Source organism: Neoarius graeffei, chromosome 28 (genome assembly GCF_027579695.1).
Source record: "Neoarius graeffei isolate fNeoGra1 chromosome 28, fNeoGra1.pri, whole genome shotgun sequence".
Lineage (NCBI taxonomy): Eukaryota > Metazoa > Chordata > Actinopteri > Siluriformes > Ariidae > Neoarius > Neoarius graeffei.
In genome coordinates this window covers 17,917,874-17,945,613 of record NC_083596.1, presented here as the reverse complement: position 1 = coordinate 17,945,613, position 27,740 = coordinate 17,917,874, and the positions used below count along the sequence as shown (strand labels likewise).

The 27,740-nt window shown below is 42.2% G+C and overlaps 1 protein-coding gene across 1 annotated transcript in view; it reads right to left on the bottom strand.

The window, feature by feature from the left end:
- Positions 1–27,740, bottom strand: part of rab35a (RAB35, member RAS oncogene family a) — a 39,374-nt gene that overhangs the window by 11,327 nt on the left and 307 nt on the right. Inside the window, exons 2-5 of the mRNA XM_060912100.1 lie at positions 18,620–18,670; positions 15,504–15,627; positions 4,822–4,946; positions 2,477–2,601 (exon numbers count right to left, since the gene is read on the bottom strand). Coding sequence (XP_060768083.1) covers positions 2,477–2,601; positions 4,822–4,946; positions 15,504–15,627; positions 18,620–18,670 — 425 coding nt within the window. The remainder of the gene's footprint in view (positions 1–2,476; positions 2,602–4,821; positions 4,947–15,503; positions 15,628–18,619; positions 18,671–27,740) is intronic.

Here is a 27,740-nt window from a genome sequence, read left to right as displayed (position 1 = left end):
CGATGCTCCCCCTCACAATATCCAACAGCCCTGCGTCAACCATGGAGACCTTTAAGTTCCTGGGAACGGTCATTTCACAAGACTTAAAGTGGGACTCTAACATCAACTCCATCCTTATAAAAGCCCAGCAGAGGATGTACTTTATGCGTCAACTCAAAAGTACACAGTTTTACACTGCCGTCGTTGAATCCGTCCTGCGCGCATCCGTAACAGTCTGGTTCGGTGCAGCCACAAACCAGGACAGGAAGAGACTGCAGTGAACAGTAATATCAGTAGAAAGGATCATCAATGCTCCCCTGCCCAGCCTCCAGGATTTGTACACTTCATGAACCAGGAAATGGGCAGAAAATAAAATAAGTCATTAAGGGAGTCCTCACGCCCTGGTCACAATCTTTTCTAACTCCTCCCCTTCAGCAAGCACTATAGAGCACTTGCAAACCAGAACCACCAGACACAAGAGCAACTTCTTTCCACGTGCCATCAACATCATAAATGTCTGAAAGATGAACTTTATCTTATCACTCTTAAATAACACGAGGGTAAAGCGAGAGAATGGGTGTCGGGCCGAGGTCCCTAACGTGTGCGTGTATGTATCTTACTCACTTGCTGAGTTCCAAATTGCACTGTGCTCCCAAGACAAGTGCACTACAAAGAGCATGGTTTAAGAGAACGGTTAATACGCCCTATGTAGTGCACTGAGGGTTCAGAAAAGGTGAAAAGCTGTGCTAGATCAAAATTTAATAAATTCTCAATCATTTATTAGACCAATAAATTAAATTACCCAGGCTGATAAATAATTGAGAATTATTACATTATGACGCAGCCCCCAAAAGCAGCCGGTTTTATCCTAAGGGTTTTTATGTCATGCTAAAACAGGATGAGGAAAAAAGAACCAAGACATTTAAAAAAAAAAAAAAAAAAAAGGAAAAACCTTGCCAACATTCTAATAAGGTTATTGAAAAGTGTATTTCATGTGACCTTTAAAATATGATAATTAAAAAGAATTAATCTACACTTATAGATGATTGTTATTAATTTATCTTTTTTTTATTGAAACAACACACGTTATACGGGACATTATATACTCTAGTAATGAATTTCTTTGTGATTATTTTTGTCTTACCCATCCCCACTTTGCTTTGGATCACGCTTCCAGACTTTGTGGAATTAAAGTTCTAGATGAACTTGGCATGAAGTGAAATTCCTCTCTCACATTATTCGACCGAATTGTAGGGCTGGGAATCGATCCGGATTTCCTGGATCGATTCGATTTCGATTCATTAGGTCACGATCCGATTCGATCCACGATTCGATCCGATTCGATATCAATTCATGTACATATTGCTGTATTGTCACTTTAAAACTTTTAAATAAAAACTGACCCTATTGACAAACAGCTCCATGTCTGTTTGTGCTTGTATCTGTGTATGTGTAAGAGGGACACACAGAGAGACAAGAGTTCAAGTTTGAAAGAAAGCTTATTTATTTTGGAATGAAACATATCCAGGTTTTATTTGAAGTCTAAATCAAAATTATGACATTTGGTGGCCCTCTTCTAGTTAAATAACATACCCAGGTCTGGGTTTCTGAACACACAAAAAAAATAGCTCATCAGTCAAGAAATTACTGTCTCGCTTAGATGTTTTCGGCTGGGCAAGACGTAGCGTGGCTCTAACCTCTTTACTAGTAGCCTAAACCCAGCATTTTCGACTACGCTGTAGGGGCGGAGGTCTTTACAAATAAAGATCCCGACTCCCTCTGTAAGGCTCATAGCACGCTTAGACTGTGGCGGAAAGTTCACACCAAATGCATTTTCAAGTGCCGTCTGCTTCGCGTCAGGTTTAGCACTAGCTGTCTCGGGGTGGTGCCTGGATAAATGGTTTCTTTAGATTGGTGGTATTGCCCAGATATTTTACTTCTATTTGGCACAACTTGCAAACTGCATTCGTTTTGTCCAGTTCGTCTCTGTCCTCATACCGTTTGAAGCCGAAGTGTTTCCACACATCCGACTTCATCCCCGGCGGTGTTTTTAACTGGGCAGCTTCGTCCATCTTCTTGTTTTCTTTATAAGTTTCGTTTTGCCGGCACCCGCTTTTATAGTGCTCCTTGCGCGTTGGAGAAAATAGCGTTAAAGGCACCTGGAAGAAATCGATTCACATGTTGTTGGATCGATATCGTGTTTTTTTCGCGTGAATCGATATCGAATCGTGGATCGATTTTTTGACCACAGCTCTACCGAATTGTCTTTTTTTTTCCATGTAAATTTTGTGTGTTTGACCGGACCTCACTGCTTGTTACAGCCCGAATGCAGCAACTGAAATGAATCAATCAGTCTGTTCGTTGTATTTGTTGAGAGAGAAAATTTCAACAGTGATTAAATTCCTTGTTTATATTTGGTAGAATTGGATAAAGTACCCAGTTTGAAGTAGAAATAACCGTCTGGTCAGAGTGGGATGCTGCTTTACAGTTTACTTACATCCTCCACGTTGATGTTCTCCTTGGCGCTAGTTTCGAACAGCCGAATGTCCATCTGCTCCGCAAACTTCTGTGCGTCAGCCGTCTCCACCACCTTTGAATTGGGATCGTCGTTCTTATTACCCACTGTACCATAAAGAGAAGGGTTAATAACAGAGAAAAAGAGGTGCTAAAAATTTATTAGCAAAGAAAACCAAGGCTGTGTCCGAAATCACTCCCTCATTCACTACTCCTTATATAGAGAATTCTATATCATGACCTCACTGGTAAAATGGAGGAGAGGAGACGACAACGACGAAACGCTTTCGGACACTACTCCACCACACCGTTATTTACGTCATTACTGTTGCACAATTAAAACTGGTGGGTTTTCAAAATAATAAATACACGCATGTATTTTTGTGGGCGGCACGGTGGTGCAGTGGTTAGCGCTGTCGCCTCACAGCAAGAAGGTCCTGGGTTCGAGCCCCGGGGCCGGCGAGGGCCTTTCTGTGTGGAGTTTGCATGTTCTCCCCGTGTCCGCGTGGGTTTCCTCCGGGTGCTCCGGTTTCCCCCACAGTCCAAAGACATGCAGGTTAGGTTAACTGGTGACTCTAAATTGAGCGTAGGTGTGAATGTGAGTGTGAATGGTTGTCTGTGTCTATGTGTCAGCCCTGTGATGACCTGGCGACTTGTCCAGGGTGTACCCCGCCTTTCGCCCGTAGTCAGCTGGGATAGGCTCCAGCTTGCCTGCGACCCTGTAGAAGGATAAAGCGGCTAGAGATAATGAGATGAGATGTATTTTTGTGATAAGGCCAAATAATAAAAAAATAAAAAAATAAAAAAATAAAAAAAAGTGTGTTTCCGGTAACCCGACCGACCGAGAATTTCGGCGGCGAAATTGCCGACTGTAAAGTTTTTATTACAAATTTCCCTCGATATTAGTGTGCAAGCGGCGTTAGTTTGTCAATTTTTTGTTTCAACGCATTCAAGTTGTGAAAGAAACGATAAAAAGTAAAATGTTTCGCCACTTCTATCAGCCCTCCTGCATAAACATGGAAGCGCACTTGTATACTGAAGGAGGATGGGAAAACTGAGCCGAGCCACCATTTTGAATCCTCATTCAAGGCTGTAATGCAAATTGCTTCCTCTTCAGTATACAAGTGCACTTCCATGGCAGGGAAAAACACTACATTTTGCCGCCTATGTAGTCCCCTATTTATACAAATAGGAGTCATTCAGGATTCAGCCATGTTTTTGCTCGACCCAAGTTCTACAGTAGGCTAGGCTATCTGCTTTTAATGGAAGTAGCCTAGGACGTTATTTCTTGATAAGGTGTTTTCACATTATTACATGAAAATATCATGAAATAACGTGATAATTTCGTATCATGAAATTACGTGATGTTATTACATGATAAATATATTGTAAAAACGTGATAACTTTGTTAACAATATCTTTTCACGTAATTACTTGATTCTAAGCCAATTTTTTTTTTTGAGTGTGGCAGCAATACGCTTCCGTAGATCATAACTCGAACTCTTGCGATATTTTTTTTTAATTCGTTTAAAGATTTAAAACACTTATTTTATTATGATGTGTGGTATAAAGGATTCTGTGCCAAAATACTATTTTGTAAGATGTTTACTTGTGTTAATTTTTTCGAACAAAATTAAAAAAAAAAGGAGAAAAAAAAAAAAAAAAAAAAACTTTTTCCTACCTACCGACCTTATTTTAGTATTTCATGTTACCTGAAAAACACACTTTTTTTTTTTTTTGGCCTAAGTACATATTATACTGAGCGCATTTCCCACATTAATCAATACAAAGTACTTTGTATCTGCTGCAGTTCTTTTAAATCAAGCCTGAATGCTTTCTTCTTTGCCGCTGCCGTTTATTAAACCAAATTTGAGGCTTGTGTTTAATTCCTCACCGTGCACTGTAACTTTGAGTCTTGTATTTTATCTGTCTTATTCTATTTTAGGTTATTTCCTATTCTCTTACTATTTTTAATTGTACTTGAATGTCCGTTTATAATGCGTTTCTTCCTCCGTCCATTCACCCCCAAAGCACTTGATTTTTCTTTCAGCGCGACTGCAGTGCATTATGGTAAATATTACTTGGTTAATGACCATTGGTTGTACAATACTTTTTCATTGTGCATTGTGGGATACTAGGAATCCACTATAAAAGGGTGTAATAATTCTCACTATACTGTCGGACAGCACTACGAAATGGCGAACTTGCTGTATAGTCCACTATATAGTGAGTGGTTTGGGACACAGGGAATATCACTGCAATGTGAAATTATACGCGGACACCTGGATAATACTACATGTGGCATGTGTGGTAAGCAGCAGCACTTACCTAATATTCGACAAACATCATCACAGTTCTGGTTGATTTCATGAAGCCATCGTTTGACATTTACAAAGGACTCTGCGCTCGTCACATCATAAACCACTATCACACCATGTGTGCCTCTGTAGTACCTGCAGAGAAACAGGTTAACATTCATGTTACTTCTGTCATTAATATGGGAACATCATCATCATCATCATCCTTTACTAGCCCATGCAAGCATGGGTTGGACCATCATCTGATGCTTTTCATCCATTCGACTTGATCTCGTGAAGGCAACTGGACATTCCTTTGGATCGTATATCTTGATCGACAACTTGACGTCAGCCACGACCCTCGGAACCATTCACTGGACACATTTCAACCAGTTCCTTTAATCACATCTCTCTACATGGCCAAACCAACAGCACTGTACCTCGTTTTCAATCGACTCGATGTCGAAAAGACTCATCACAAGATTTCATCTCCTTCCAGGAGGAGCCACACACCCAACGTACCATGGCGATTTCGTTATAATGAAGTCTCTGAACATCCTCAGCTTTTAAATGGCCATGTTTCACAACCATACCTCAACACGTGTGTATGAAATTTATTTCAACATTACATGTTGTAATGGCGGCATGGTGCCAAAGCAAGTAGCGTTGCAGACTCAAAATGAGCCTGAGCTCATTTACACTGTGGATTTCGTGTTCTGCTGTGTTCACATGGGTTTTCTCCAAGTTCTACGGTTTCCTCCCGCCTTCGGAAACCATGATAAAGGTCACACCGAAAGTGGCGAGAGCGTCAAAACAACCAAAAGTCGTTTATTTTCTTAGAAAGCCGGTGTCTCTCGGCAGCATGATCATTGCCGTCAGAATAGGGCTGCACGATTATGGAAAAAATGATAATCACGATTATCTTGACCAAAATTGTAATCGCGATTATTAAGCATGATTATTCTTGATGTTAGGGAAATCACTTAAATTTTATTTCACTATATTCAAACAAACAATATGAACAGCTTTCAGTGCAGAATGAAATTTAAAAGAGAAATTCTGATTTCCAAATGACAAATAAATGAAATTTATCCAAGAAATTACCAAAGGATGAAGGAACTGAAAACTCAATTGCAACAATTACATAGCATTATACTGAGGCCTACAAGTTTTTAGCTAGAAAGACCAGCCTATCAACATGCTCTGGCTTTAAACATGAGCGAAGGCAGGTCACAACATTGCCTCCAGTGCTAAATAGTCTGTTGTTCCGACATAGTTAGCTTTTCTCTCTCACCTCAATCTGCTACCTACTCTCACGCTATCACCCCTTGAAGATACCACTGCACTGAAGCTCTGCGCACTTGGCCAGTGTTGCCAGATGCTGCTGACGTTTTCCAGCCCAAAATATGTTCAAAACCCGCCAAAATGCACTTAAAACCGCCCAATCTGGCAACACTGCACTTGGCTTACTTGCTTGCTTGCTTATTTAGGCGGAGTAATAAACCTTACATGCGTCGGTTCGCCCCCTAATGGTTTGGCGGAGTATTGGTCAAAAAGTGCTTGATCAGATATACAGCAGAGCTCGCATTTTAAATGGAAATAAATCACGATTTTCATTTAATTTAATCGTGGCAGCCAAAATCGCGATTTTCGATCAAATTCGATTAATTGTGCAGCCCTACGTCAGAATAAAGTTGACTTTATGGTAACGAGCTATGACGCGGTTTATCGACAACCAATCAGAAGAAGTGTACAGTCGAGGAGAAGTTAATAATTGCGGTGGTGGGGTTATTTATGGCGTGTCCCTGTTTGTGTACAGGGACATAGATTTAAAAAGGAAAAAAAACAAACCACACAACAACAAAAAACAAATAACCTGCATGTTGAAATTTGACTTAACACTTAGAATCAAAACAAAAGCCACCACACAAATGGCTTTTAATTAGCTCATATGCCACCATTTTATTTTCTTACCAAACGTAAATCATAACTGTTCATTATTTTCCTTCCTTGATCGATTTCTTACCTTCGCATTTAACTTATACCCTACTTGTGGCGAGTTGGCACAAAGATACCGGTTGATGTCTGCTTGCTTTGCAGCCCCTTTAAATAAAGTTTGCAAGATGAAGCAATTCAAATGAATGAACCGCCCATTTCATCTACGTTACGGAGCATCCACAAAACGATGACGGCATCGTTGGCAAGGCAGCCAGAGCAAATTTTAACACACTCGCCGCATTTGGTGTGAACGGCCCTGGATCCACGGTGACTCGAACCAAGAAAGTGTGGTTACTGTAGGCGAAGGACTGAACACCAAGACATGCTCAATGAAAGCGTCAACATTTAAAGCACTTCTGAGATCTCAATGATTTCCTCTGCTCAAATGCTATTGCAATCATCATCATCATATTTATATCAAAAAAGGGCAAAAACATCCATATTTATATATCTACGATTCACCTAACAAATCCAACTAAACATTTTGGCTGACTTCTTGACCCTTGTGGCTCTGGAAATAAACATAAGGGTTGTTTTACAATCAGGGTACGCAAGCTAAAAATCACATTTAACACTTATTATCTTCAATATCAAAAGGCTTGACTAAATAAACTTGGTTGTTTATTGTAGCCCTGTGATAGCTCTATTTACCATGCAAAAAAAAAATTTGGTGATAACGTTATTTTTGGTGAATGTATGGCAATATGTGTCATATTTAGCATAATTACTCGTGTCATTTAGAAAAAGTGATTTTTTGACCACAGGTAGCTCCAAAAGGGATGCACTTAAATCATTCTCATCTCATCATCTCCAGCCGCTTTATCCTTCTACAGGGTCGCAGGCAAGCTGGAGCCTATCCCAGCTGACTACGGGCGAAAGGCGGGGTACACCCTGGACAAGTCGCCAGGTCATCACAGGGCTGACACATAGACACAGACAACCATTCACACTCACAGTCACACCTACGGTCAATTTATGCCGCTTTTCCACTACAAACGCGGCTGAGCCGTGCCGTGCTGTGTCAAGCTGAGTGGGGCTGTTGGAGTTGCATTTCGACTACAACCGCGCTGAACTGTGCTGGCTGGAAGTGGGTGGACACATTGGGTGGAGTTAGCGAAAGTGGGTGGACGTCACGTGATGTCGTTAAGCAGCGCAAACAGTGACATCAGTGAGCTTTTAAGCGGTAGTCTCACGACCCGAATAGTAAACAATAAACATGAAGTCGTTAGTGTTGCTGGTCTTGGTGCTGTGGCTTGTTGTCACCGACAACGCCAACAGATACTGGCAAGAGCATATAGATGAGGCGAGGCGCATAAGGCTTCAGAAATTCTCGTAATTCGTCATTCTTCTTCTTCCGGGTTTGCGGTGTTTACAGATCCCAGCGTGCTCGCGGGGCGTGTGTGGGCATGTGAGGACACTCCTCCTCACCAATCAGTGCACAGGGGAGTGTCTGCTCACGCCCCCAGCCTCACTCGGCTCGCTTTGGCTCGCTTCAGCCCCACTCCAAAACCGTGCGAGTTTTAGGGGCTAAGCAGGGCTGAAGCGAGCTGAGTCGTGCTGTTTTTTTGGTAGTCGAAACGCGAGCCGTGTCGGGCTGAAGTGAGCTGAAAAAGGGTAGTGGAAAAGGGCCATTAGAGTCACCAGTTAACCTAACCTGTATGTCTTTGGACTGTGGGGGAAACCGGAGCACCCGGAGGAAACCCACGCGGACACGGGGAGAACATGCAAACTCCGCACAGAAAGGCCCTCGCCGGCCACGGGGCTCAAACCCGGACCTTCTTGCTGTGAGGCGACAGCGCTAACCACTACACCACCGTGCCGCCCCTTAAATCATTCTTTATATCATAAAACAAATATTTGGTTCCATATCATTGGAAACATAGTTAAGTTTTAATATTGAATGCCAGTAAGTTTTCAGACTATTTTGATCAAATTAGGATGCAATTGTGTCTCAAAAAAAAGTGTCCTCTCCGAGACAGCTAATTTTTCAATATAAAATAACATATCTAAAATGATTATTTTCATCCTAAAATGTGGTCAAGATATTGGGACATAAATATTAGAGACAACTAACACAAAGCTTACAGCCTTATATTTAAAAGCACTATGGAAGTAGTGGATTCTGAATTGTCAAAAAAAAAGTCTTCTCCAAGAATCACTTCATTTGTTTCTCCCAGCCCTGCTTAAAGCTACACTTAATTTACTTAGAAAAAAACAAAAAACCTAAATAGTTCATGAACATGCTATAACATTAGGTGAATGTTATGGACTACTAACAATTTCTTAACTGTTAGAAATAAAATTCCATCAGCTATTTTTTGACAAGAAGTCTTTGATAACATTTTTGCTACTTTTCTTTATCTTATAGCAGATTACACAAAACTACCATACACACGTCAAAAAATTACCTGAAATCTGTTCTTTAACTTGTCCTTCACTTAAAAACTGGTACAAGAACCAGTTTGAATCAATTTGAATTTTGGACCCCTGTGACACAAACGTCATACCCTGATTGTAAAACAACCCATATTTATTCCTTCATACTAGTTTCATTACTTATCCATTTTCCATAATAAACCTGAAAAACAAACTGTCGCCCGAGAGTGATATCCTGAAGCTGAAACGCAGATATACTCGGCGCTCTTGCTCTTATCAAGTTGAACAGAGGAAGCGGGTGGAGTGACAGCTTAGGGTGACCTGTGGCTGCATCACTTCCTGTGATCGTTTCCACAGGCAGGAAGTGGTCACCTGAGAAGAGCTGTAAAAACTCAAGTCATTCTTTGCGCCAAGCTTACTTGTAGAAAAACGCGACAACACACCACCTACGCACCTTCTTTGCAACTTCTTTCACCACGATGACTGGAATTTGACAGAAAGCCTGATGCATGCTCAGCACATCCCCAAACTCCATTATTTATATGTGGCAAGTCAGCACTCTTGCTTGAGACTGGCATTTCATTCTTACTGCTGTTTGGCTGCAAAACAAGGCTCAAATTCACTTACTCTAATGACAGACCATGCTACTGCGCTCCTGCATACCAGCAAACCTCAACAACAACAACAAACAAGAAGCATCTGTTCACCTCATTTCATCTACTGCAAACAGCTCAGAGGGTATTGGAGAAAATGAACACAGCACAAGGATTGAGATGGATTGCGATTTCTGCAGTCTGTCTAATTAGATGTGAAAGTTTATTACATGGATTAGAAACGCATTAGCACAATATAACGAATGCGCATGCAAAGGAGGAGGAGGGAAATGTCCGGGATGTAAGATCTGAACATTTTTGCAAACAAGAAAAAAGGAGAAAAGATAAAATAGAAATGTTAATTATTTCTACCTTAGTATATAACACACACCACAGAAACTGTGACGTATTCCCGGATAGCTTATTATTTCTCTCAATCCAGGAAAAGCTAGTAGCTTGTACAAAACCTAAAACAAACCATATATTAACAGAAAATGGCATCAAACCAAAACTAGAAGTTATACTTTGAGCTCCATGCAACGGAACTCAATTTACAGACTAAAAGGAAAGTAGTTCAGGCTTGTGGTTATATGTCATCTGAAAAAAAAAAAAAAAAAGGAAGTGAGACATCAATCTACTGTTTCTTGCCTGATGAGGTGGTGTAAACAGAGTAAGACTAATAACGAACAGATTAAAAAAAAGAGTGATGTTATTTACAGTTGTGCTCATAAGTTTACATACCCTGGCAGAATTTTTTGCTTTCTTGGCCTTTTTTCAGAGAATATGAATGATAACACAAACTTTTTTCTCCCACTCATGGTTAGTGGTTGGGTGAAGCCATTTATTGATAAACAACTGTTTTCTATTTTTAAATCATAATGACAACAAAAAACATCCAAATGACCCTGATCAAAAGTTTACATACCCCAGTTCTTAATACCGTGTATTGCCCCCTCTAACATCAATGACAGCCTGAAGTCTTTTGTGGTAGTTGTGGATGAGGCTCTTTATTTTCTCAGATGGTAAAGCTGCCCATTCTTCTTGGCAAAAAGCCTCCAGTTCCTGTAAATTCCTGGGCTGTCTTGCATGAACTGCACGCTTGAGATCTCCCCAGAGTGGCTCAATGATATTGAGGTCAGGAGACTGAGATGGCCGCTCCAGAACCTTCACTTTGTTCTGCTGTAGCCAATGACAGGTCGACTTGGCCTTGCGTTTTGGATCGTTGTCATGTTGGAACGTCCAAGTACGTCCCATGCGCAGCTTCCGGGCTGATGAGTGCAAATTTGCCTCCAGTATTTGCTGATAACGTGCTGCATTCATCTTTCCTTCAACTGTGACCAAGTTTCCTGTGCCTTTGTAGCTCACACATCCCCAAAACATCAGCGATCCACCTCCGTGCTTTACAGCAGGAATGGTGTTCCTTTCATCACAGGCCTTGTTGACACCTCTCCAAATGTAACGTTTATGGTTGTGGCCAAAAAGTTCAATTTTGGTCTCATCACACCAAATTACCTTGTTCCAGAAGTTTTGAGGCTTCTCTCGGTGCTGTTTGGCGTACTGTAAGCGAGATACTTTGTGGCATTTGCCTGGTTTTAACAGAGCCCCTGATTTTCCATTTGTTAATCACAGTTTGAACACCGCTGACTGGCATTATCAATTCCTTGGATCTCTTTTTGTATCCCTTTCCTGTTTTATACAGTTCAGCTACCTTTTCCCGTAGATCCGTTGACAATTCTTTTGCTTTCCCCATGACTCAGAATCCAGAAATGTCAGTGGTTGGATGAAAGATGCAAGAGTCTGTCTGGATCCCAGAAACTCACTCAGCTTTTATGCACACACACTGATTACAAGCAAACAGATCACAGGTGAGGACGTTACCTTTAGTAGCCATTCAAACCCATTTGTGTCAACTTCTGTGCATGTTATCAGGCCAAAATCACCAGGGTATGTGAACTTTTGATCAGGGTCATTTGGGTAGTTTCTGTTGTCATTATGATTTAAAAAGAGAAAACACAGTCGTTTGACAATAAATGGCTTCACCCAACCACTAAGCATAAGTGGAAAAGATATTTTTGTGTTATCATTCATATTCTCTGAAAAATGGTCAAAGAATCATAGATTCTGCCAGGGTATGTAAACTTATGAGCACAACTGTAACAAAGAAAAACAACCACTGATATGATGCTTATTTAACATGTATGGAAGGAGTCTCCAGTGTCAGCACCTTCAGTCAGAGGTAACGCTGTTTTTTTTGTTGTTTTTAAGCTCTCTGCCATGGACTAGTCCAAAGATGGAGGATTTCCCAGTAACAACCATCTTATTAACTTCAAGACATGGTGAAGGAAGGACAGGGGTGGGTTTCCCAAAAGCATCGTAGCACAAAGCTCATCGTTAAACGGTAGAGCGAGCATCACAATGAACACTCTCTCTCCTAGTTAAGATGCTCTTAGCATTAAGAGGCTTTTGGGAAAACCACCCAAGTTTAGTTGTCACCAAGTGAAATGATAACCGGTTCGAACTTATTTCAGGGATGTTCCACAACCTTAAACATAACTATAAATGGATACGTCATTCTTTAGTTAACATTAAAATTGAACTGGCAAATTGCTGTGCTACGAGAGGAAGGAAACCGTTTGGGTATGCTCTTATTGAAGAAGCGTCAACTTTGAGGTTTAAATAAAAGTTCACATTTATTCATACACTTGTGATAAAATAGAAATCTATAAAACCTAAAATAAGTATAATATAAAAAAGTCACATCACACACACACGAGGGTACTTCAAAACGTTCTCCAGAAAACCTCACAAGAGAAAGATTGTTCTTGGATTATTTTTCAATATAGTCTCCTTTAACTTCGATGCACTTGGTCCACCAATATTCAAGCTTTGCCATCCCTTCACAGAAGGTGGTCACATCTTGAGCCTCCAGATTCTCCCCGACAGCACGGATGACTTCATCATCACTCTGAAAATGGCGACCACGTAAGTGGGATTTCGGTTTGGGAAACAGATAGAAGTCAGATGGTGCCAAGTTGGGCGAGTAAGGTGCATTGGGCAACAGTACAAAGCCACATTTGGCTGCTTCTGCCCCTGCCACCTGTGCTGTGTGGACAGGCGCATTGTCCTGGAGAAACAGCACGCCAGCTTGAAGCTTTCCTCTCCTTTTTTCTTTGATCGCGTCGTTCATTTGGATTTTGTGGACGGTGATGGAGGGTTTCATAGTATACAGTTATGCTCCAAAATGGAAGTTACGCCCCTTGCTTCCGGGTGAGGCCGAGAACTTGTTGAAGTACCCTCGTGTATAGGTTTTATATGAATCTATTAAAATACAACCCAGAAGTTGGATCGAACTATGAATACATATTCATAGATCAAATAAATGTCTAAATCAATTTTACCAAATTATTTTGAGTTTTACTCATACTTATAATACATAGAGCCAAATTACTCAATTCTGATTGGTCAATCAAGGAGCGCTTTTTTCCTGAACACGGGGCCGTATTTCTGAAATGCTATTGGCTAGTTCGTTGCTTGGTTCTCATCTCATCTCATTATCTCTAGCCGCTTTATCCTGTTCTACAGGGTCGCAGGCAAGCTGGAGCCTATCCCAGCTGACTACGGGCGAAAGGCGGGGTACACCCTGGACAAGTCGCCAGGTCATCACAGGGCTGACACATAGACACAGACAACCATTCACACTCACATTCACACCTACGGTCAATTTAGAGTCACCAGTTAACCTAACCTGCATGTCTTTGGACTGTGGGGGAAACCGGAGCACCCGGAGGAAACCCACGCAGACACGGGGAGAACATGCAAACTCCGCACAGAAAGGCCCTCGCCGGCCACGGGGCTCGAACCCGGACCTTCTTGCTGTGAGGCGCAGCACTAACCACTACACCACCGTGCCGCCCATCGTTGCTTGGTTACGGTTACAAAAATTAGCAAATTGTGTCAACATAATGGCTTTTGTAAAGAAGTTCCAATAAAATTTTGTAAACCACTTTCAAAATCCTCGTATCGTGTCGCTGTGTCATGATGAAAGATGCTTTAGAAACTGATTCAAACGTGCGAGATAGTCTTGCGCACTGATTGGTTCAGAAAACGTGAAATGACAAACGTTGTGAACTTGAATGACTTCCAAAGTATGAATTTGGTCCTATATATTATAAACAAGTAATCGTATGGGGCCCGAGTAAAATTAAGGATCAATTTCACTCGTGATTTCGAAGTTTTGAAAATTTCAAAACTTCGAAATCACGAGTGAAATGAATCCTTAATTTTACTCGGGCCCCATAGGATTACCTATGGACCCTTTTCACGTGACGTCACGACAAACGCGGCCGCCATTTTGGACATGTACTACCAGTAGTTTACCACAGCCAACATTGAGGAACGGCAGCAAAGAAAGTGTTTATTTTCAGCAAGACTTCCATCATGCCACTATATTGTTGTGCACCTGGATGTAGTAACCATCAACAAACAAGGCAAGGGTTATCATTTTATCGGATCCCGGTAGATGCTGACCGACGGAGAAGATGGATAGCGGCATACCAACGCTTGTGTAGTGACCACTTTGTTGGAGGTAAGACGAATAAAATTAGCCAGAAAAGGCATTACATTGCTGTTAACATTCCATTCTAGTTTACTGTAATTATGATCTGGCAGCTATTTACACTGGATCCGGTGTAAATAGCTGCCAGAGCCAACGTCCGAGGTTCCGGAGCGCGCTAGCTCGCGGCCGGCCGGAGCGTGCACACTCCGGCAAGCTCGGACATTGGCTCCGGCAGCTATTTACACAGGATCCAGTGTAAATAGCTGCCGGAGCCAACGTCCGAGGTTCCGGAGCGCGCTAGCTCGCGGCCGGCCGGAGCGCGCACATTCCGGCAAGCTCGGACGTTGGCTCCGGCAGCTATTTACACTGGATCCGGTGTAAATAGCTGCCAGATCATAATTACAGTAAACTAGTAAATACAGTTTTCTGCATCTCGCTCCTTTTTCTTTTATGTTTGTCACCTTCCTCGCATTCAAACCGATTCGAGCCGAAGTCCACTACATGTCCAAAATGGCGGTCGCGTTTACGAAGGTCACGTGACTGAAAAGGGTCTATACTAAATAGTCATTAATATGTCCTTAAATACAGATTTAAATCATAACGCTACAATTAAAAAAAAAAAAAAATTAAGAACAATGGTCAGGGGCATCTTCGAGGCAACATAACCACCTGATTTATACTAGTGGTGGAAGAAAGCATAGGAAAAGACCATTTCTGCACCGCTACATAAGTAAAGCTGAATGAAAAGAAAATCACTTCAGTTTCTGTGGTTCAGGGGAAAAGGGAGCAACTGACACGGGATTATTCTTAATTCTGAAATCACACACGGCGTTTCTGCAATTTCCTACTTCCGATATCGTCCTGCACAAATTCAACTCGGCAGAAGAAAACCGAGAAGTCCTTCAGTGGAAAAGACCAATGTTACAGTCAGTTTAGCATGACAGCTACAGATAATAGCAAGAAGCTCATAAGGAAATAAGCTGACCGGCGTTCTTAACGGTAAACCAGATCTGTGGATCTCGCTCGTATCCATACGCTGAAGAAGTATCGCAAACCAGACTCGTATACCCTCCTTGACTTCGGCTGTGTCCACACATACCACTTTCACATAAAGCAAATGATTATGGTGCAAAGCCGGATCAGTCGTGAAGGTGAAGGTCTTGCCCTGTGGCCTAGGAACGTGGTACTTACGTTGAAGTGATGGTACGGAACCGTTCCTGTCCCGCCGTGTCCCAAATCTGCAGCTTCACCTTCTCTCCGTTTATCTCCACCGTCCGGATCTTAAAGTCCACGCCGATGGTGGTAATGTAGCTACCTGAAATACAGACAATGAACTCGGAGGTCATGATGGTGGTAACGATGGTGCTCCGTCAGGGCATTAATAATACACCTTGTCATAATCTGAATGGAGAATTTCATTTTCAGGACATTAAATTTAAAAAAAAAACAAACACACAAACAAAACCTCTACTGACTCATTTCATTATTTTACTGTGACGTGACTTGCACTGTAACTAAGTACTTGCGCTGAATCCAATTTCATTTTTGTTTTCATTTCCTCACAGTAATGTTTTCTGGCGTTGATACAATACACGGCTAAAAGTATGTCGACTCCTGACCATCACACCCATACGTGCTTGCTGAATGTTCCATTCCAAAACCACAGGCGTTAACCCCATAGGAGTTGCTCCCTCTCCTTTCCTACTATAATAACCTCCACACTTCTGGGAAGGCTTTCCACTAGATTTTGGAGCTTGGCTGTGTGGTCATTCTGCTGAAAGTGGGTCAGTGAGGTCAGACACCGATGGTGGATGAGGAGGCCTTGGGTGCAGTTGGCGTTACAGTTCATCCCAAAGGCAGGAATGAATCAGCAGGGTTGAGGTCAGGGCTCTGAGCAAGTCACTTGAGTTCTTCCACACCAATCTTGGCAAACCATGTCTTCATGGAGCTCGTTTTGTGCACAGGAGCACTGTCATGCTGGAGCAGGTTTGGGCCTCAAAGCTCCAGTGATGGTCAGGTGTCCACAAACTTTTGTCCGGATAGCGTATTTAACTTAATTTCCTTTTCTTTACTCACTAACTGGCTCTCGCTTATCACACAACAGCCTACCAAGTGAGGAGAGCGAAGGCTAGCACGTGTCCTCAGAGACACGTGAATCTGACTGATTGCATCTTTTTGAACTTCTGTCACAGGGCAGCTCAACACACTTAGAATAAAATGCTACGATAGGAAAGTGTGCGCGCGTGCGTGCGTGCGTGTGAGAGAGAGAGAGAGAGAGAGAGAGAGAGAGACGCCATCTCTCCCACCCAGACAGCACAGCCAAGTTTGTTCTCTTAGGCTGGGCAGACACTGTGCGATTTTTTCAATCGCGGTATTTAGCTGCTGCTCACACTGTACAAGTGAATCGCAGGGGTAAACAGCACGCAGCTTACGATTCCTGTTCTCACACTATACGATCCGATGCTCGGATGCGATCTGACTGCTCACACTGGACTTCCATACTTCCAGATTCTTGTATCCGGAACTGCAACGTGAATAGTGTTGTGACGTCCGCGAACGAACCGATTCTTTTGAACGGCTCCTAGGCATGAACGATGAGAACCGAGTCTCGAGCTGGGGGAGCCGTTCTTTCTGCCGTTCTTTTTCTGTACTGTGTTTCAGATAGTTTATAATGTTGCTGTGTGATATTAATAATAATATTGTGGGAAAACTACTTTGCACGGACGTTCATTTAATTTATTCTATCGTCATTTTGTTTGTTCTATTTTTGTGTATTTTATTTATTTATCTGTTTGTCTAGTTGTATCTATTTTGTATCTCAGACTTAAATATTTTTGTAAAACAAGTGTTTTTCTATAAAATATTCTTGCGTTCTTGATAACTATGTTCTTGAGTGGGTTTTTTTTTTTTTTAACAGAAAAGCCGTTCTGCATGGACATTCATTGAAGCCCTCGTTGTTTTTTAATGGTTATTTATGAGCGTTTAGGGGTTATAATAAAGTAAGTATAGGTTGCTTTATACAAAAGGTATGTCCAGAAATATTGATGTCACTGTCTAAGCAGAGGGATCTGGCTTCTTTAGACGCTGTCTTCTTAAAACTGAATAAATATTTTAAAAAAGAGCCAAATGAGCCAGTCTTTTGAACGGCTCTTTTCAAAGAACGGATCACAAAGATGCGGATCCCATCAAAGAGCCATAAATCCCATCTCTAAACGTGAAGAGGAGGAGACTGGAAGTGCTGCTCAGTGTTTGTTTTCTCTTCCATATCTGTGTTCGCGCATGTGTAGTGTGACAGGTTGAGGTAAATCGGCTCGTGACACTGCTTCAACAGTGCGATAGCCTCACGATGGGCGACCAGGATTTCAAACATGTTTGAGTTTCATCCGATCGATCGGGAGGAGGTCGTGAGGTGTTAATCGCTTGTCGTTACCCCATGTATACTACACGATCCGAGACGCACGATTGAGCCAAAAATCGGCCCGATCTCCAAAATAGTCACACGAGTGAAAATAGTGTCAAAAATCGCACAGTATATGCCCAGCCTTAGACTCCTGGTGATGGACGGCTGCGGCATCATTCATATCCAAACTCGATCTCCCCAAAATCCAAATCCTTAACATCAGTCCTCAACACGAGCAGAATCCCAAACGGCATCTTCCTCCCTGTACATGTTCACTACGCAAGGTACGATACTGTAAGTGTCCCTGCCAAGTGTATGTACTACACTGTACGCCTGATAAAAATGGTATTTGAGATTCAGCCACGGAAAACAAATGACTCCTGGCAAAGTCTGTGCGATGATGAAAGTATCGGCATCCTCTGCACGGCTTTAAATGACAAACTTCCTGTGTTTCATGCTCTCTGAAATCAGAGTGAAAGACACACGCAGCAATGCTGCACCCGTTTTAAAGTAGCCCATTTTCCCCCTTTAAAAATGTGTGATAATGACTTTCTAACTTTGAGACATTCTTTACAAATCAATCAGTTAGGTGGTTGATTAAATAAATACTGAATTATCTGTTTAATTGTGTCCATCATTGCACAACTTGGCCATTTATAGGTACTGTTACATCTTGTAAAAACAGACACAGGTACTCGACAGGAGTACCGATGGTTCTGGATTCTGATTAGCAACTACACCGTGCCAGACCACACTCTCGGTTGGAAAAGTTCTGCTTGAAATTTGACAAAATATTATTCCAAACTCTAGCTGTACACTACGTGGCCACATAGAGTAACGTGTTACGCTTTGGTATTGCTTGTTGGGGGGGGAAAAAAAAAAAAGCAGACAATGAAAGGTTCCCTACCTGAAAACGTGTTGTCTGCAAACCTCAGCAGTAGACTGCTTTTCCCCACACCTGTGGTTAGAAAACATCAAAATGAAAGCAATGAGAAAATTTAAATGCATTCGCAGACAGTCTCTCAGTAACCTACAGTACACTTGCTGTATGAGCAAACTTTCACTCTTTTCACGATACAGTGAACCATTTTGAGAAGCCATTTTGTAGGCATGTCTAAACACCCCTGTGCATTTCATTATACACTGCTTTAGGTTCCTACACTGGGCATTGCCATTTGTCAAGGTTAGGGAGTAGGGCACATTTTAGTAGCAGGAGGAGACGGAACAGTTAACAGGCAAATAAATCAAGTAAGCTGCAAACACGTCGTACTTTAGACTGAAACAAAACAATGTGACACTGAACAGCCTGAGCTGTGTAACTTTCAACCTATCAAACGAGCCATAAAGTCCTGATGACCTGCTTATACGCAACCTCATGAGGTACTTTACTGTAGGCACACATGACAAATATCCTGAATTATAAAATCTATAATAATGAAAGCTTGAATAAAAATGTTTATATGTATGAATGCCTTAAGATGCATGTTCAATGACAGTTTGCTCACTGTGTGTGGGTTTTTTTTTCTTCCAATTAAAAAAAAAAAACCTCACCAGAATGTGAAATAATCAAATCAGTCTCATCCTAACAATTTGGAGCTTCTGTAAGAAATCTCATCAAGAATAAAAGTAAAATCTCAGGTCAACAAACCTTCATCACACCTTAAAGTGACACTATTATTTGGTTTACTTTTTTATATGAAGTCTTAAACACTTTGAAATACTGCGATTATGTATTTTGGTATTTCAACCACTACGTCAGCCGCTGGGCATGATGGTGTAGTGGCTAGCACTGTCGCCTCACAGCAAGAAGGTTCTGGGTTCGAGCCCAGCAGCCGGTGGGGGCCTTTCTGTGTGGAGTTTGCATGTTCTCCCCGTGTCAGCATGGGTTTCCTCCGGGTGCTCCAGTTTCCCCCACAGTTTAAAGACATGCAGGTTAGGTTAAGTTAGGTTAACCCCTGACTGCTCCCTGGGAGCTGTAGTGTGGCTGCCTACTGCTCTGGGTGTGTGCGCGTATGTTCACTGCTACAGTTAGGTCCATAAATACTTGGACAGAGACATTTTTCTAGTTTTGGTTCTGTACATTACCACAATGAATTTTGAACAAAACAATTGAGATGCAGTTGAAGTTCAGACTTTCAGCTTTAATTCAGTGGGTTGAACAAAATGATTGCATAAAAATGTGAGGAACTAAAGCATTTTTTTTTAAAACACAATCCCTTCATTTTAGGGGCTCAAAGGTAATTGGATGAATTAAATAATTGTAAATAAAATGTTCATTTCTAATATTTGGTTGAAAACCCTTTGTTGGCAATGACTGCCTGAAGTCTTGAACTCATGGACATCACCAGACGCTGTGTTTCCTCCTTTTTAATGCTCTGCCAGGCCTTTACTGCAGCGGTTTTCAGTTGCTGTTTGTTCGTGGGCCTTTCTGTCTGAAGTTTAGTCTTTAACAAGTGAAATGCATGCTCAATTGGGTTGAGATCAGGTGACTGACTTGGCCATTCAAGAATATTCCACTTCTTTGCTTTAATAAACTCCTGGGTTGCTTTGGCTTTTGGGTCATTGTCCATCTGTATTATGAAACACCGACCAATCAGTTTGGCTGCATTTGGCTGGATTTGAGCACACAGTACGTCTCTGAATACCTCAGAATTCATCCGGCTGCTTCTGTCCTGTGTCACATCATCAATAAACACTCGTGACCCAGTGCCACTGGCAGCCATGCATGCCCAAGCCATCACACTGCCTCCGCCGTGTTTTACAGATGATGTGGTATGCTTTGGATCATGAGCTGTACCACGCCTTCGCCATACTTTTTTCTTTCCATCATTCTGGTAGAGGTTGATCTTGGTTTCATCTGTCCAAAGAATGTTCTTGCAGAACTGTGCTGGCTTTTTTTTTTAGATTTTTTTTTTTAGCAAAGTCTAATCTAGCCTTTTTATTCTTGAGGCTTATGAGTGGCTTGCACCGTGCAGTGAACCCTCTGTATTTACTTTCATGCAGTCTTCTCTTTATGGTAGATTTGGATATTGATACGCCTACCTCCTGGAGAGAGTGTTGTTCACTTGGTTGGCTGTTGTGAAGGGGTTTCTCTTCACCATAGAAATTCTGCGATCATCCACCACTGTTGTCTTCTGTGGGCGTCCAGGTCTTTTTGCATTGATGAGTTCACCAGTGCTTTCTTTCTTCCTCAGGATGTACCAAACTGTAGATTTTGCCACTCCTAATATTGTAGCAATTTCTCGGATGGGTTTTTTCTGTTTTCGCAGCTTAAGGATGGCTTGTTTCACCTGCATGGAGAGCTCCTTTGACCGCATGTTTTCTTCATAGCAAAATCTTCCAAATGCAAGCACCACACCTCAAATCAACTCCAGCCCTTATCTGCTTAATTGAGAATGACATAAAGGAATTGCCCACACCTGCCCATGAAATAGCCTTTGAGTCAATTGTCCAATTACTTTTGGTCCCTTTAAAAACAGGGTGGCACATGTTAAGGAGCTGAAAGTCCTAAACCCTTCATCCAATTTTAACGTGGATACCCTCAAATGAAAACTGAAAGTATGGACTTTATGTCCATTATATAACTATAACTTGAATAGGTTTCAGTAAATAGGTAAAAAACAATGTGTCAGTGTCCAAATATATATATGGACCTAACTGTATGTGCGCATGTTCACTGCTTCAGATGGGTTAAATGCAGAGGATGAATCTCACTGTGCATGTGACAATGGTTTCTTCTTCTTCGTTTAAATTAAATACACAAAAATTAAAAGGGCTCAGCAGTTCAAGCCTTCCTAGAATCCAAATTCACTGTTTTGAAAACACATTCACCCAGGCCCGGCGCCAGGAACAGTTTACTAAGGGGGCAATTAGAAATCGCAAGGGGGCAAATATTTTTCATATAGTGTGTAGTAGTGATGGCGGTCTGAAAACATGTTTCAAACAATTAACTGCGCCAACCACAAAACCACGGCCCCGAAGGTTGCTTTAGTACGGGAAAATCATGTGGCATATTACCAGGGCAGTTGCGCTTTATCAACACCCGTGCCCACCTGTTAACCCTCCCCTCCAATTTTCTCACAGACACGCGTTACAACCGGAAAGATGCCAAATATAAAACAACACACACAAACCTACAGGCAAGTCCTTTACATTTAAAATACATACAAATAACTCCGCGGCATGAAAACAAAACATCAATGCAAGTCAAAGGTACTTGGCTCGGCGGCCAAAATCATAATTTAAAAAAAATCAACAGACCCCGCGGCTGTACCAGTAATAGCCTTCCTGACTCGCACCGAGTCAACGCTAACCACTTAATCCACGATCCCAGTTTAGGCGTGTAGGGGACTAAACACTCGGAGGCCACGTTTACATTAGACCGTATCTGTCTCGTTTTCTTCGCGGATGCACTGTCCGTTTACATTAAACCGCCTGGAAACGGGAATCCGCCAGCGTCCACGTATTCAATCCAGATCGTGTCAGCTCCGGTGCTGTGTAAACATTCAGAATACGCAGATACGCTGTGCTGAGCTCTAGCTGGCGTCTCATTGGACAACGTCACTGTGACATCCACCTTCCTGATTCGCTGGCGTTGGTCATGTGACGCGACTGCTGAAAAACGACGCGGACTTCCGCCTTGTATCACCTTTCATTAAAAAGAGTATAAAAGTATGAAAATACTGCAAATACTGATGCAAATACTGCCCATTGTGTAGTTTGATTGTCTTTAGGCTTGCCATCCTTCCACTTGCAAGTGGTAAGTGATATGCGCTGGGATCACACACACAGCGGCTCAGTCCCGAATCGTGGCTTGTGCACTTCACTCGCGCGCTCTGTGAGCTGCGCAGGGCCGGAGTGCGCACCCTCCAGAGGGCACTCGCTGTTCAGGGCGGAGTGATTTGGAGCGCAGGATGCCTGCAGAGCCGAGCGTATCCGTGTATTGGCGTTGCTGTGTGCACGCAAATCGTGTATTGGTGTTGCTGTGTGCACACTAATCGTTTTAAAAATGTTAATCTGATGATCCGCTGATACGGTCTAATGTAAACATGGGCTGAAGTGATGAATTTTCACCCCCGCTGCATGGGGGGGTGACACAAAGCGGACCATATATGAACACGTACACCGACATAAACGGAGATAAACTTAGCCTACAAAGAAAGAAAATGGATTCACAATTTTGTGACTGAATTCGTTTAATTCGGTGGGGGAAAGACTACTCCTGTAAACTGACTGCATATTGCAGGATATTGCAGAGACAGTGCACTTGTAAGTGTGCATGTAAAACCCCCGCCCGCACGACCCTTGTCCTTATCACAGGTCTGTGTGTGCGCGGCTGTGTCAGCATTTCACATATACACCCACAATAACTAGTCCCCAGTAGTTAGGATTGATACATATGTCTAAAACAGGGTTAATATTAAATTCAGGCTTTTTGAAATAATCCTACCTTAATACAGTTGAATTCTACGATTGCAACGTAAGAATCATAACAACCAATCAGATTTGTTCTACCGTGCCAGTTTTAGTAGTGATTTATGTGAAATTTATTTGTGCAATGCGCAACCACTTAATATTTCGTATTTGAAAATGCAAATTATTAATACGTCTATAATACATTATATTTTCATAAGAAAACAATTAAGTGATCTGAGTCTCCGTTGAGGGGGCGGGGCTGTAGCCACGAGGGGGCAACGCCCCCTTTCGCCCCCCCATGGCGCCGGGCCTGCATTCACCACAACTCTTCTAGGTCTGTTCATGCACGCACACCTGAGTGAATACAGAGCTTTTAAAAGAAAACTTTTGCTAATAAAAAAAAAAAAAGCACATGATTTTGAACACAATACACCTAATATTTTCTTTCCTTCGTGGATGCACACGACATGCCAGTTCAGGTCCATTATAACAAATGAAAATAGAACGGACATATATTATTTACCAGCTTAAGGTCGGTCCGTATCGTGAAATACCATGTAAGGTCGGTCCATATCACGGTATTTCACGATACGGACCGACCTTAAGCTGGTAAATAATATTTTTTTTTCTTTACCAAATTCTAACAGAAAATGAGAGCGCCTGAAAGGGAAACCATATTTAGAACAAGACCTGTTACTCTGCTTTCTCCTGAAACGTTTTCTTTTATTTCGTCTTCATCAGGGTAGTTAAACCCGCTTTCGCTGTGAACACTGTCGTTATCACTATCCATGCTGTAAAATTAATGCTATTATACTGAGAAATGCGAAAATAAAACACTGATTTAAAAAAAAACTGCTACGTTTGTTGTTGTGAACAACCGAATCGCCAAAGGTCTGTAACCAGGGTCCGGATCGTAGGATTCCAGACTGCTCGCGAGTCAATCGGGGCGGCACGGTGATGTAGTGGTTAGCATGGTCGCCTCACACCAAGAAGGTTCCAGGTTCGAACCCAGCAGCCGGCGAGGGCCTTTCTGCATGGAGTTTGCATGTTCTCCCTGTGTCTGCATGGGTTTCCTCCGGGTGCTCCGGTTTCCCCCACAGTTTAAAGACATGCAGTTAGGTTAACATGGGGCGGCCTTGAGCAAGGTACCGAACCTCTGACTGCTCCGCAGGCGCTCTAGTGCGGCTGCCCACTGCTTCAGATGGGTTAAATGGAGAGGATGAATTTCACTGTGCTTGAGACAAATAAAAAGGTTTATTTGCCAATCAGAGCGCACGATTTGATGGAAACCGGACTGCGAAAAAAATATCTTCAATTTCACGGTTTACGACATAGGATGTCACCACATGGTTGCAGATCATTTCCTAAACATAACGGCGGAACCAAAAATGGCAACATGACACAGAGGCTTCTGAGAAAGGGCCCCTTTAATGCATTTTTATTCTATGGTTTGTTGTCCTGGTGCAATTTTACAACCCCGATTCCAAAAAAGTTGGGACAAAGTACAAATTGTAAATAAAAACAGAATGCAATAATTTACAAATCTCAAAAACTGATATTGTATTCACAATAGAACAGACAACATATCAAATGTCGAAAGTGAGACATTTTGAAATTTCATGCCAAATATTGGCTCATTTGAAATTTCATGACAGCAACACATCTCAAAAAAGTTGGGACAGGGGCAATAAGAGGCTGGAAAAGTTAAAGGGACAAAAAAGGAACAGCTGGAGGACCAAATTGCAACTCATTAGGTCAATGGGCAATAGGTCATTAACATGACTGGGTATAAAAAGAGCATCTTGGAGTGGCAGCGGCTCTCAGAAGTAAAGATGGGAAGAGGATCACCAATCCCCCTAATTCTGCGCCGACAAATAGTGGAGCAATATCAGAAAGGAGTTCGACAGTGTAAAATTGCAAAGAGTTTGAACATATCATCATCTACAGTGCATAATATCATCAAAAGATTCAGAGAATCTGGAAGAATCTCTGTGCGTAAGGGTCAAGGCCAGAAAACCATACTGGGTGCCCGTGATCTTCAGACCCTTATGGCCCTTTTCCACTACCCTTTTTCAGCTCACTTCAGCTCACTTCAGCCCGACACGGCTCGCGTTTCGAATACCAAAAAACAGCACGACTCAGCTCGCTTCAGCCCTGCTTAGCCCCTAAAACTCGCACGGTTTTGGAGTGGGGCTGAAGCGAGCCAAAGCGAGCCGAGTGAGGCTGGGGGCGTGAGCAGACACTCCCCTGTGCACTGATTGGTGAGGAGGAGTGTCCTCACATGCCCCGCGAGCACGCTGGGATCTGTAAACACCGCAAACCCGGAAGGAGAAGAATTACGAATTACGAGAATTTCTGAAGCCTTATGCGCCTCGCCTCATCTATACGCTCTTGCCAGTATCTGTTGGCGTTGTCGGTGACAACAAGCCACAGCACCAAGACCAGCAACACTAACGACTTCATGTTTATTGTTTACTATTCGGGTCGTGAGACGAACGCTTAAAAGCTCACTGATGTCACTGTTTGCGCTGCTTAACGACATCACCTGACGTCCACCCACTTTCGCTAACTCCACCCAATGTGTCCACCCACTTCCAGCCAGCACGGTTCAGCGCGGTTGTAGTCGAAATGCAACTCCAACAGCCCCGCTCAGCTCGACTCAGCCCAACTCAGCACGGCACAGCCGCGTTTGTAGTGGAAAAGCGGCATTAGACGGCACTGCATCACATACAGGCATGCTTCTGTATTGGAAATCACAAAATGGGCTCAGGAATATTTCCAGAGAACATTATCTGTGAACACAATTCACCGTGCCATCCGCCATTGCCAGCTAAAACTCTATAGTTCAAAGAAGAAGCCGTATCTAAACATGATCCAGAAGGGCAGACGTCTTCTCTGGGCCAAGGCTCATTTAAAATGGACTGTGGCAAAGTGGAAAACTGTTCTGTGGTCAGACGAATCAAAATTTGAAGTTCTTTATGGAAATCAGGGACGCCGTGTCATTCGGACTAAAGAGGAGAAGGACGACCCAAGTTGTTATCAGCGCTCAGTTCAGAAGCCTGCATCTCTGATGGTATGGGGTTGCATTAGTGCATGTGGCACGGGCAGCTTACACATCTGGAAAGACACCATCAATGCTGAAAGGTATATCCAGGTTCTAGAGCAACATATGCTCCCATCCAGACGACGTCTCTTTCAGGGAAGACCTTGCATTTTCCAACATGACAATGCCAAACCACATACTGCATCAATTACAGCATCATGGCTGCGTAGAAGAAGGGTCCGGGTACTGAACTGGCCAGCCTGCAGTCCAGATTTTTCACCCATAGAAAACATTTGGCGCATCATAAAACGGAAGATACGACAAAAAAGACCTAAGACAGTTGAGCAACTAGAATCCTACATTAGACAAGAATGGGTTAACATTCCTATCCCTAAACTTGAGCAACTTGTCTCCTCAGTCCCCAGACGTTTACAGACTGTTGTAAAGAGAAAAGGGGATGTCTCTCAGTGGTAAACGTGGCCTTGTCCCAACTTTTTTGAGATGTGGTGTTGTCATGAAATTTAAAAATCACCTAATTTTTCACTTTAAATGATACATGTTCTCAGTTTAAACCTTTGATATGTCATCCATGTTCTATTCTAAATAAAATATGGAATTTTGAAACTTCCACATCATTGCATTCCGTTTTTATTTACAATTTGTCCCAACTTTTTTGGAATCGGGGTTGTATTATTATTTTTAAAATAGTCAGTCAGTGAGTGTTTTTCAATCCTGGTAGATATATGTTTGGTGTTTTCTTTGCAGCCAGCTCACCTGACTCAACTCATTTGCAAATTTGCAAATCTGAACCGAGTGGAACTAAGCAAGTTGAAGGAAGCAAAACAGCCAGATGATTTAAAAAAAAAAAAAATCACTTATTTTTACTTTCAGTATAGCAGACTGATAGACGCCATAAAGCATGAACGTGTGCAAGTTTCACAGTGACAGTTCACAATACCAACAAACGCCCACACTCAAAAGTAGGTTAAAACACATATACATTATATATGTTAGATATATATTTGACTCCGAATCTCAATGTCTGATTTGTACATCTATAAACTGAGTAAATAAATAAAACAGACAGACAGATAGACGAACGGATGTATTAACCTTCGTGCAAGTGCTGAGAAATCAGACCACAGCTGAAGTGACACTTCAGTTTGTGGATGAAAATCATGAACCGCTAGCATGAGCCACAGGATAACACCAACACCAAAGCAAAAATACACCACACCTGAATCACTTTCCGTATAAATCTACATTCCTACTTATACCTGGATAAATAATAATAATGCTATTTTCTGTGTACAATTATAAAGTCATCTTAATAGCCGGCTCCATGTTTACCATCACACCGGCTCGGCTAACACCATTTCCCGCCCTAAACTACATCCACTGACTAGACACACGAAATTCTCTTTTACTTCACCACTTGCTGAAATTATCACAAATAAATAACACTTTACCACAGAAAAGCGCTAGTAATGCTAATTTATATTTAAATTAAAAGACAAAACAACGAAATCTTTGAGTTCGCCGCAAATTTGCTAGCAGAGGCCTGCTTCCG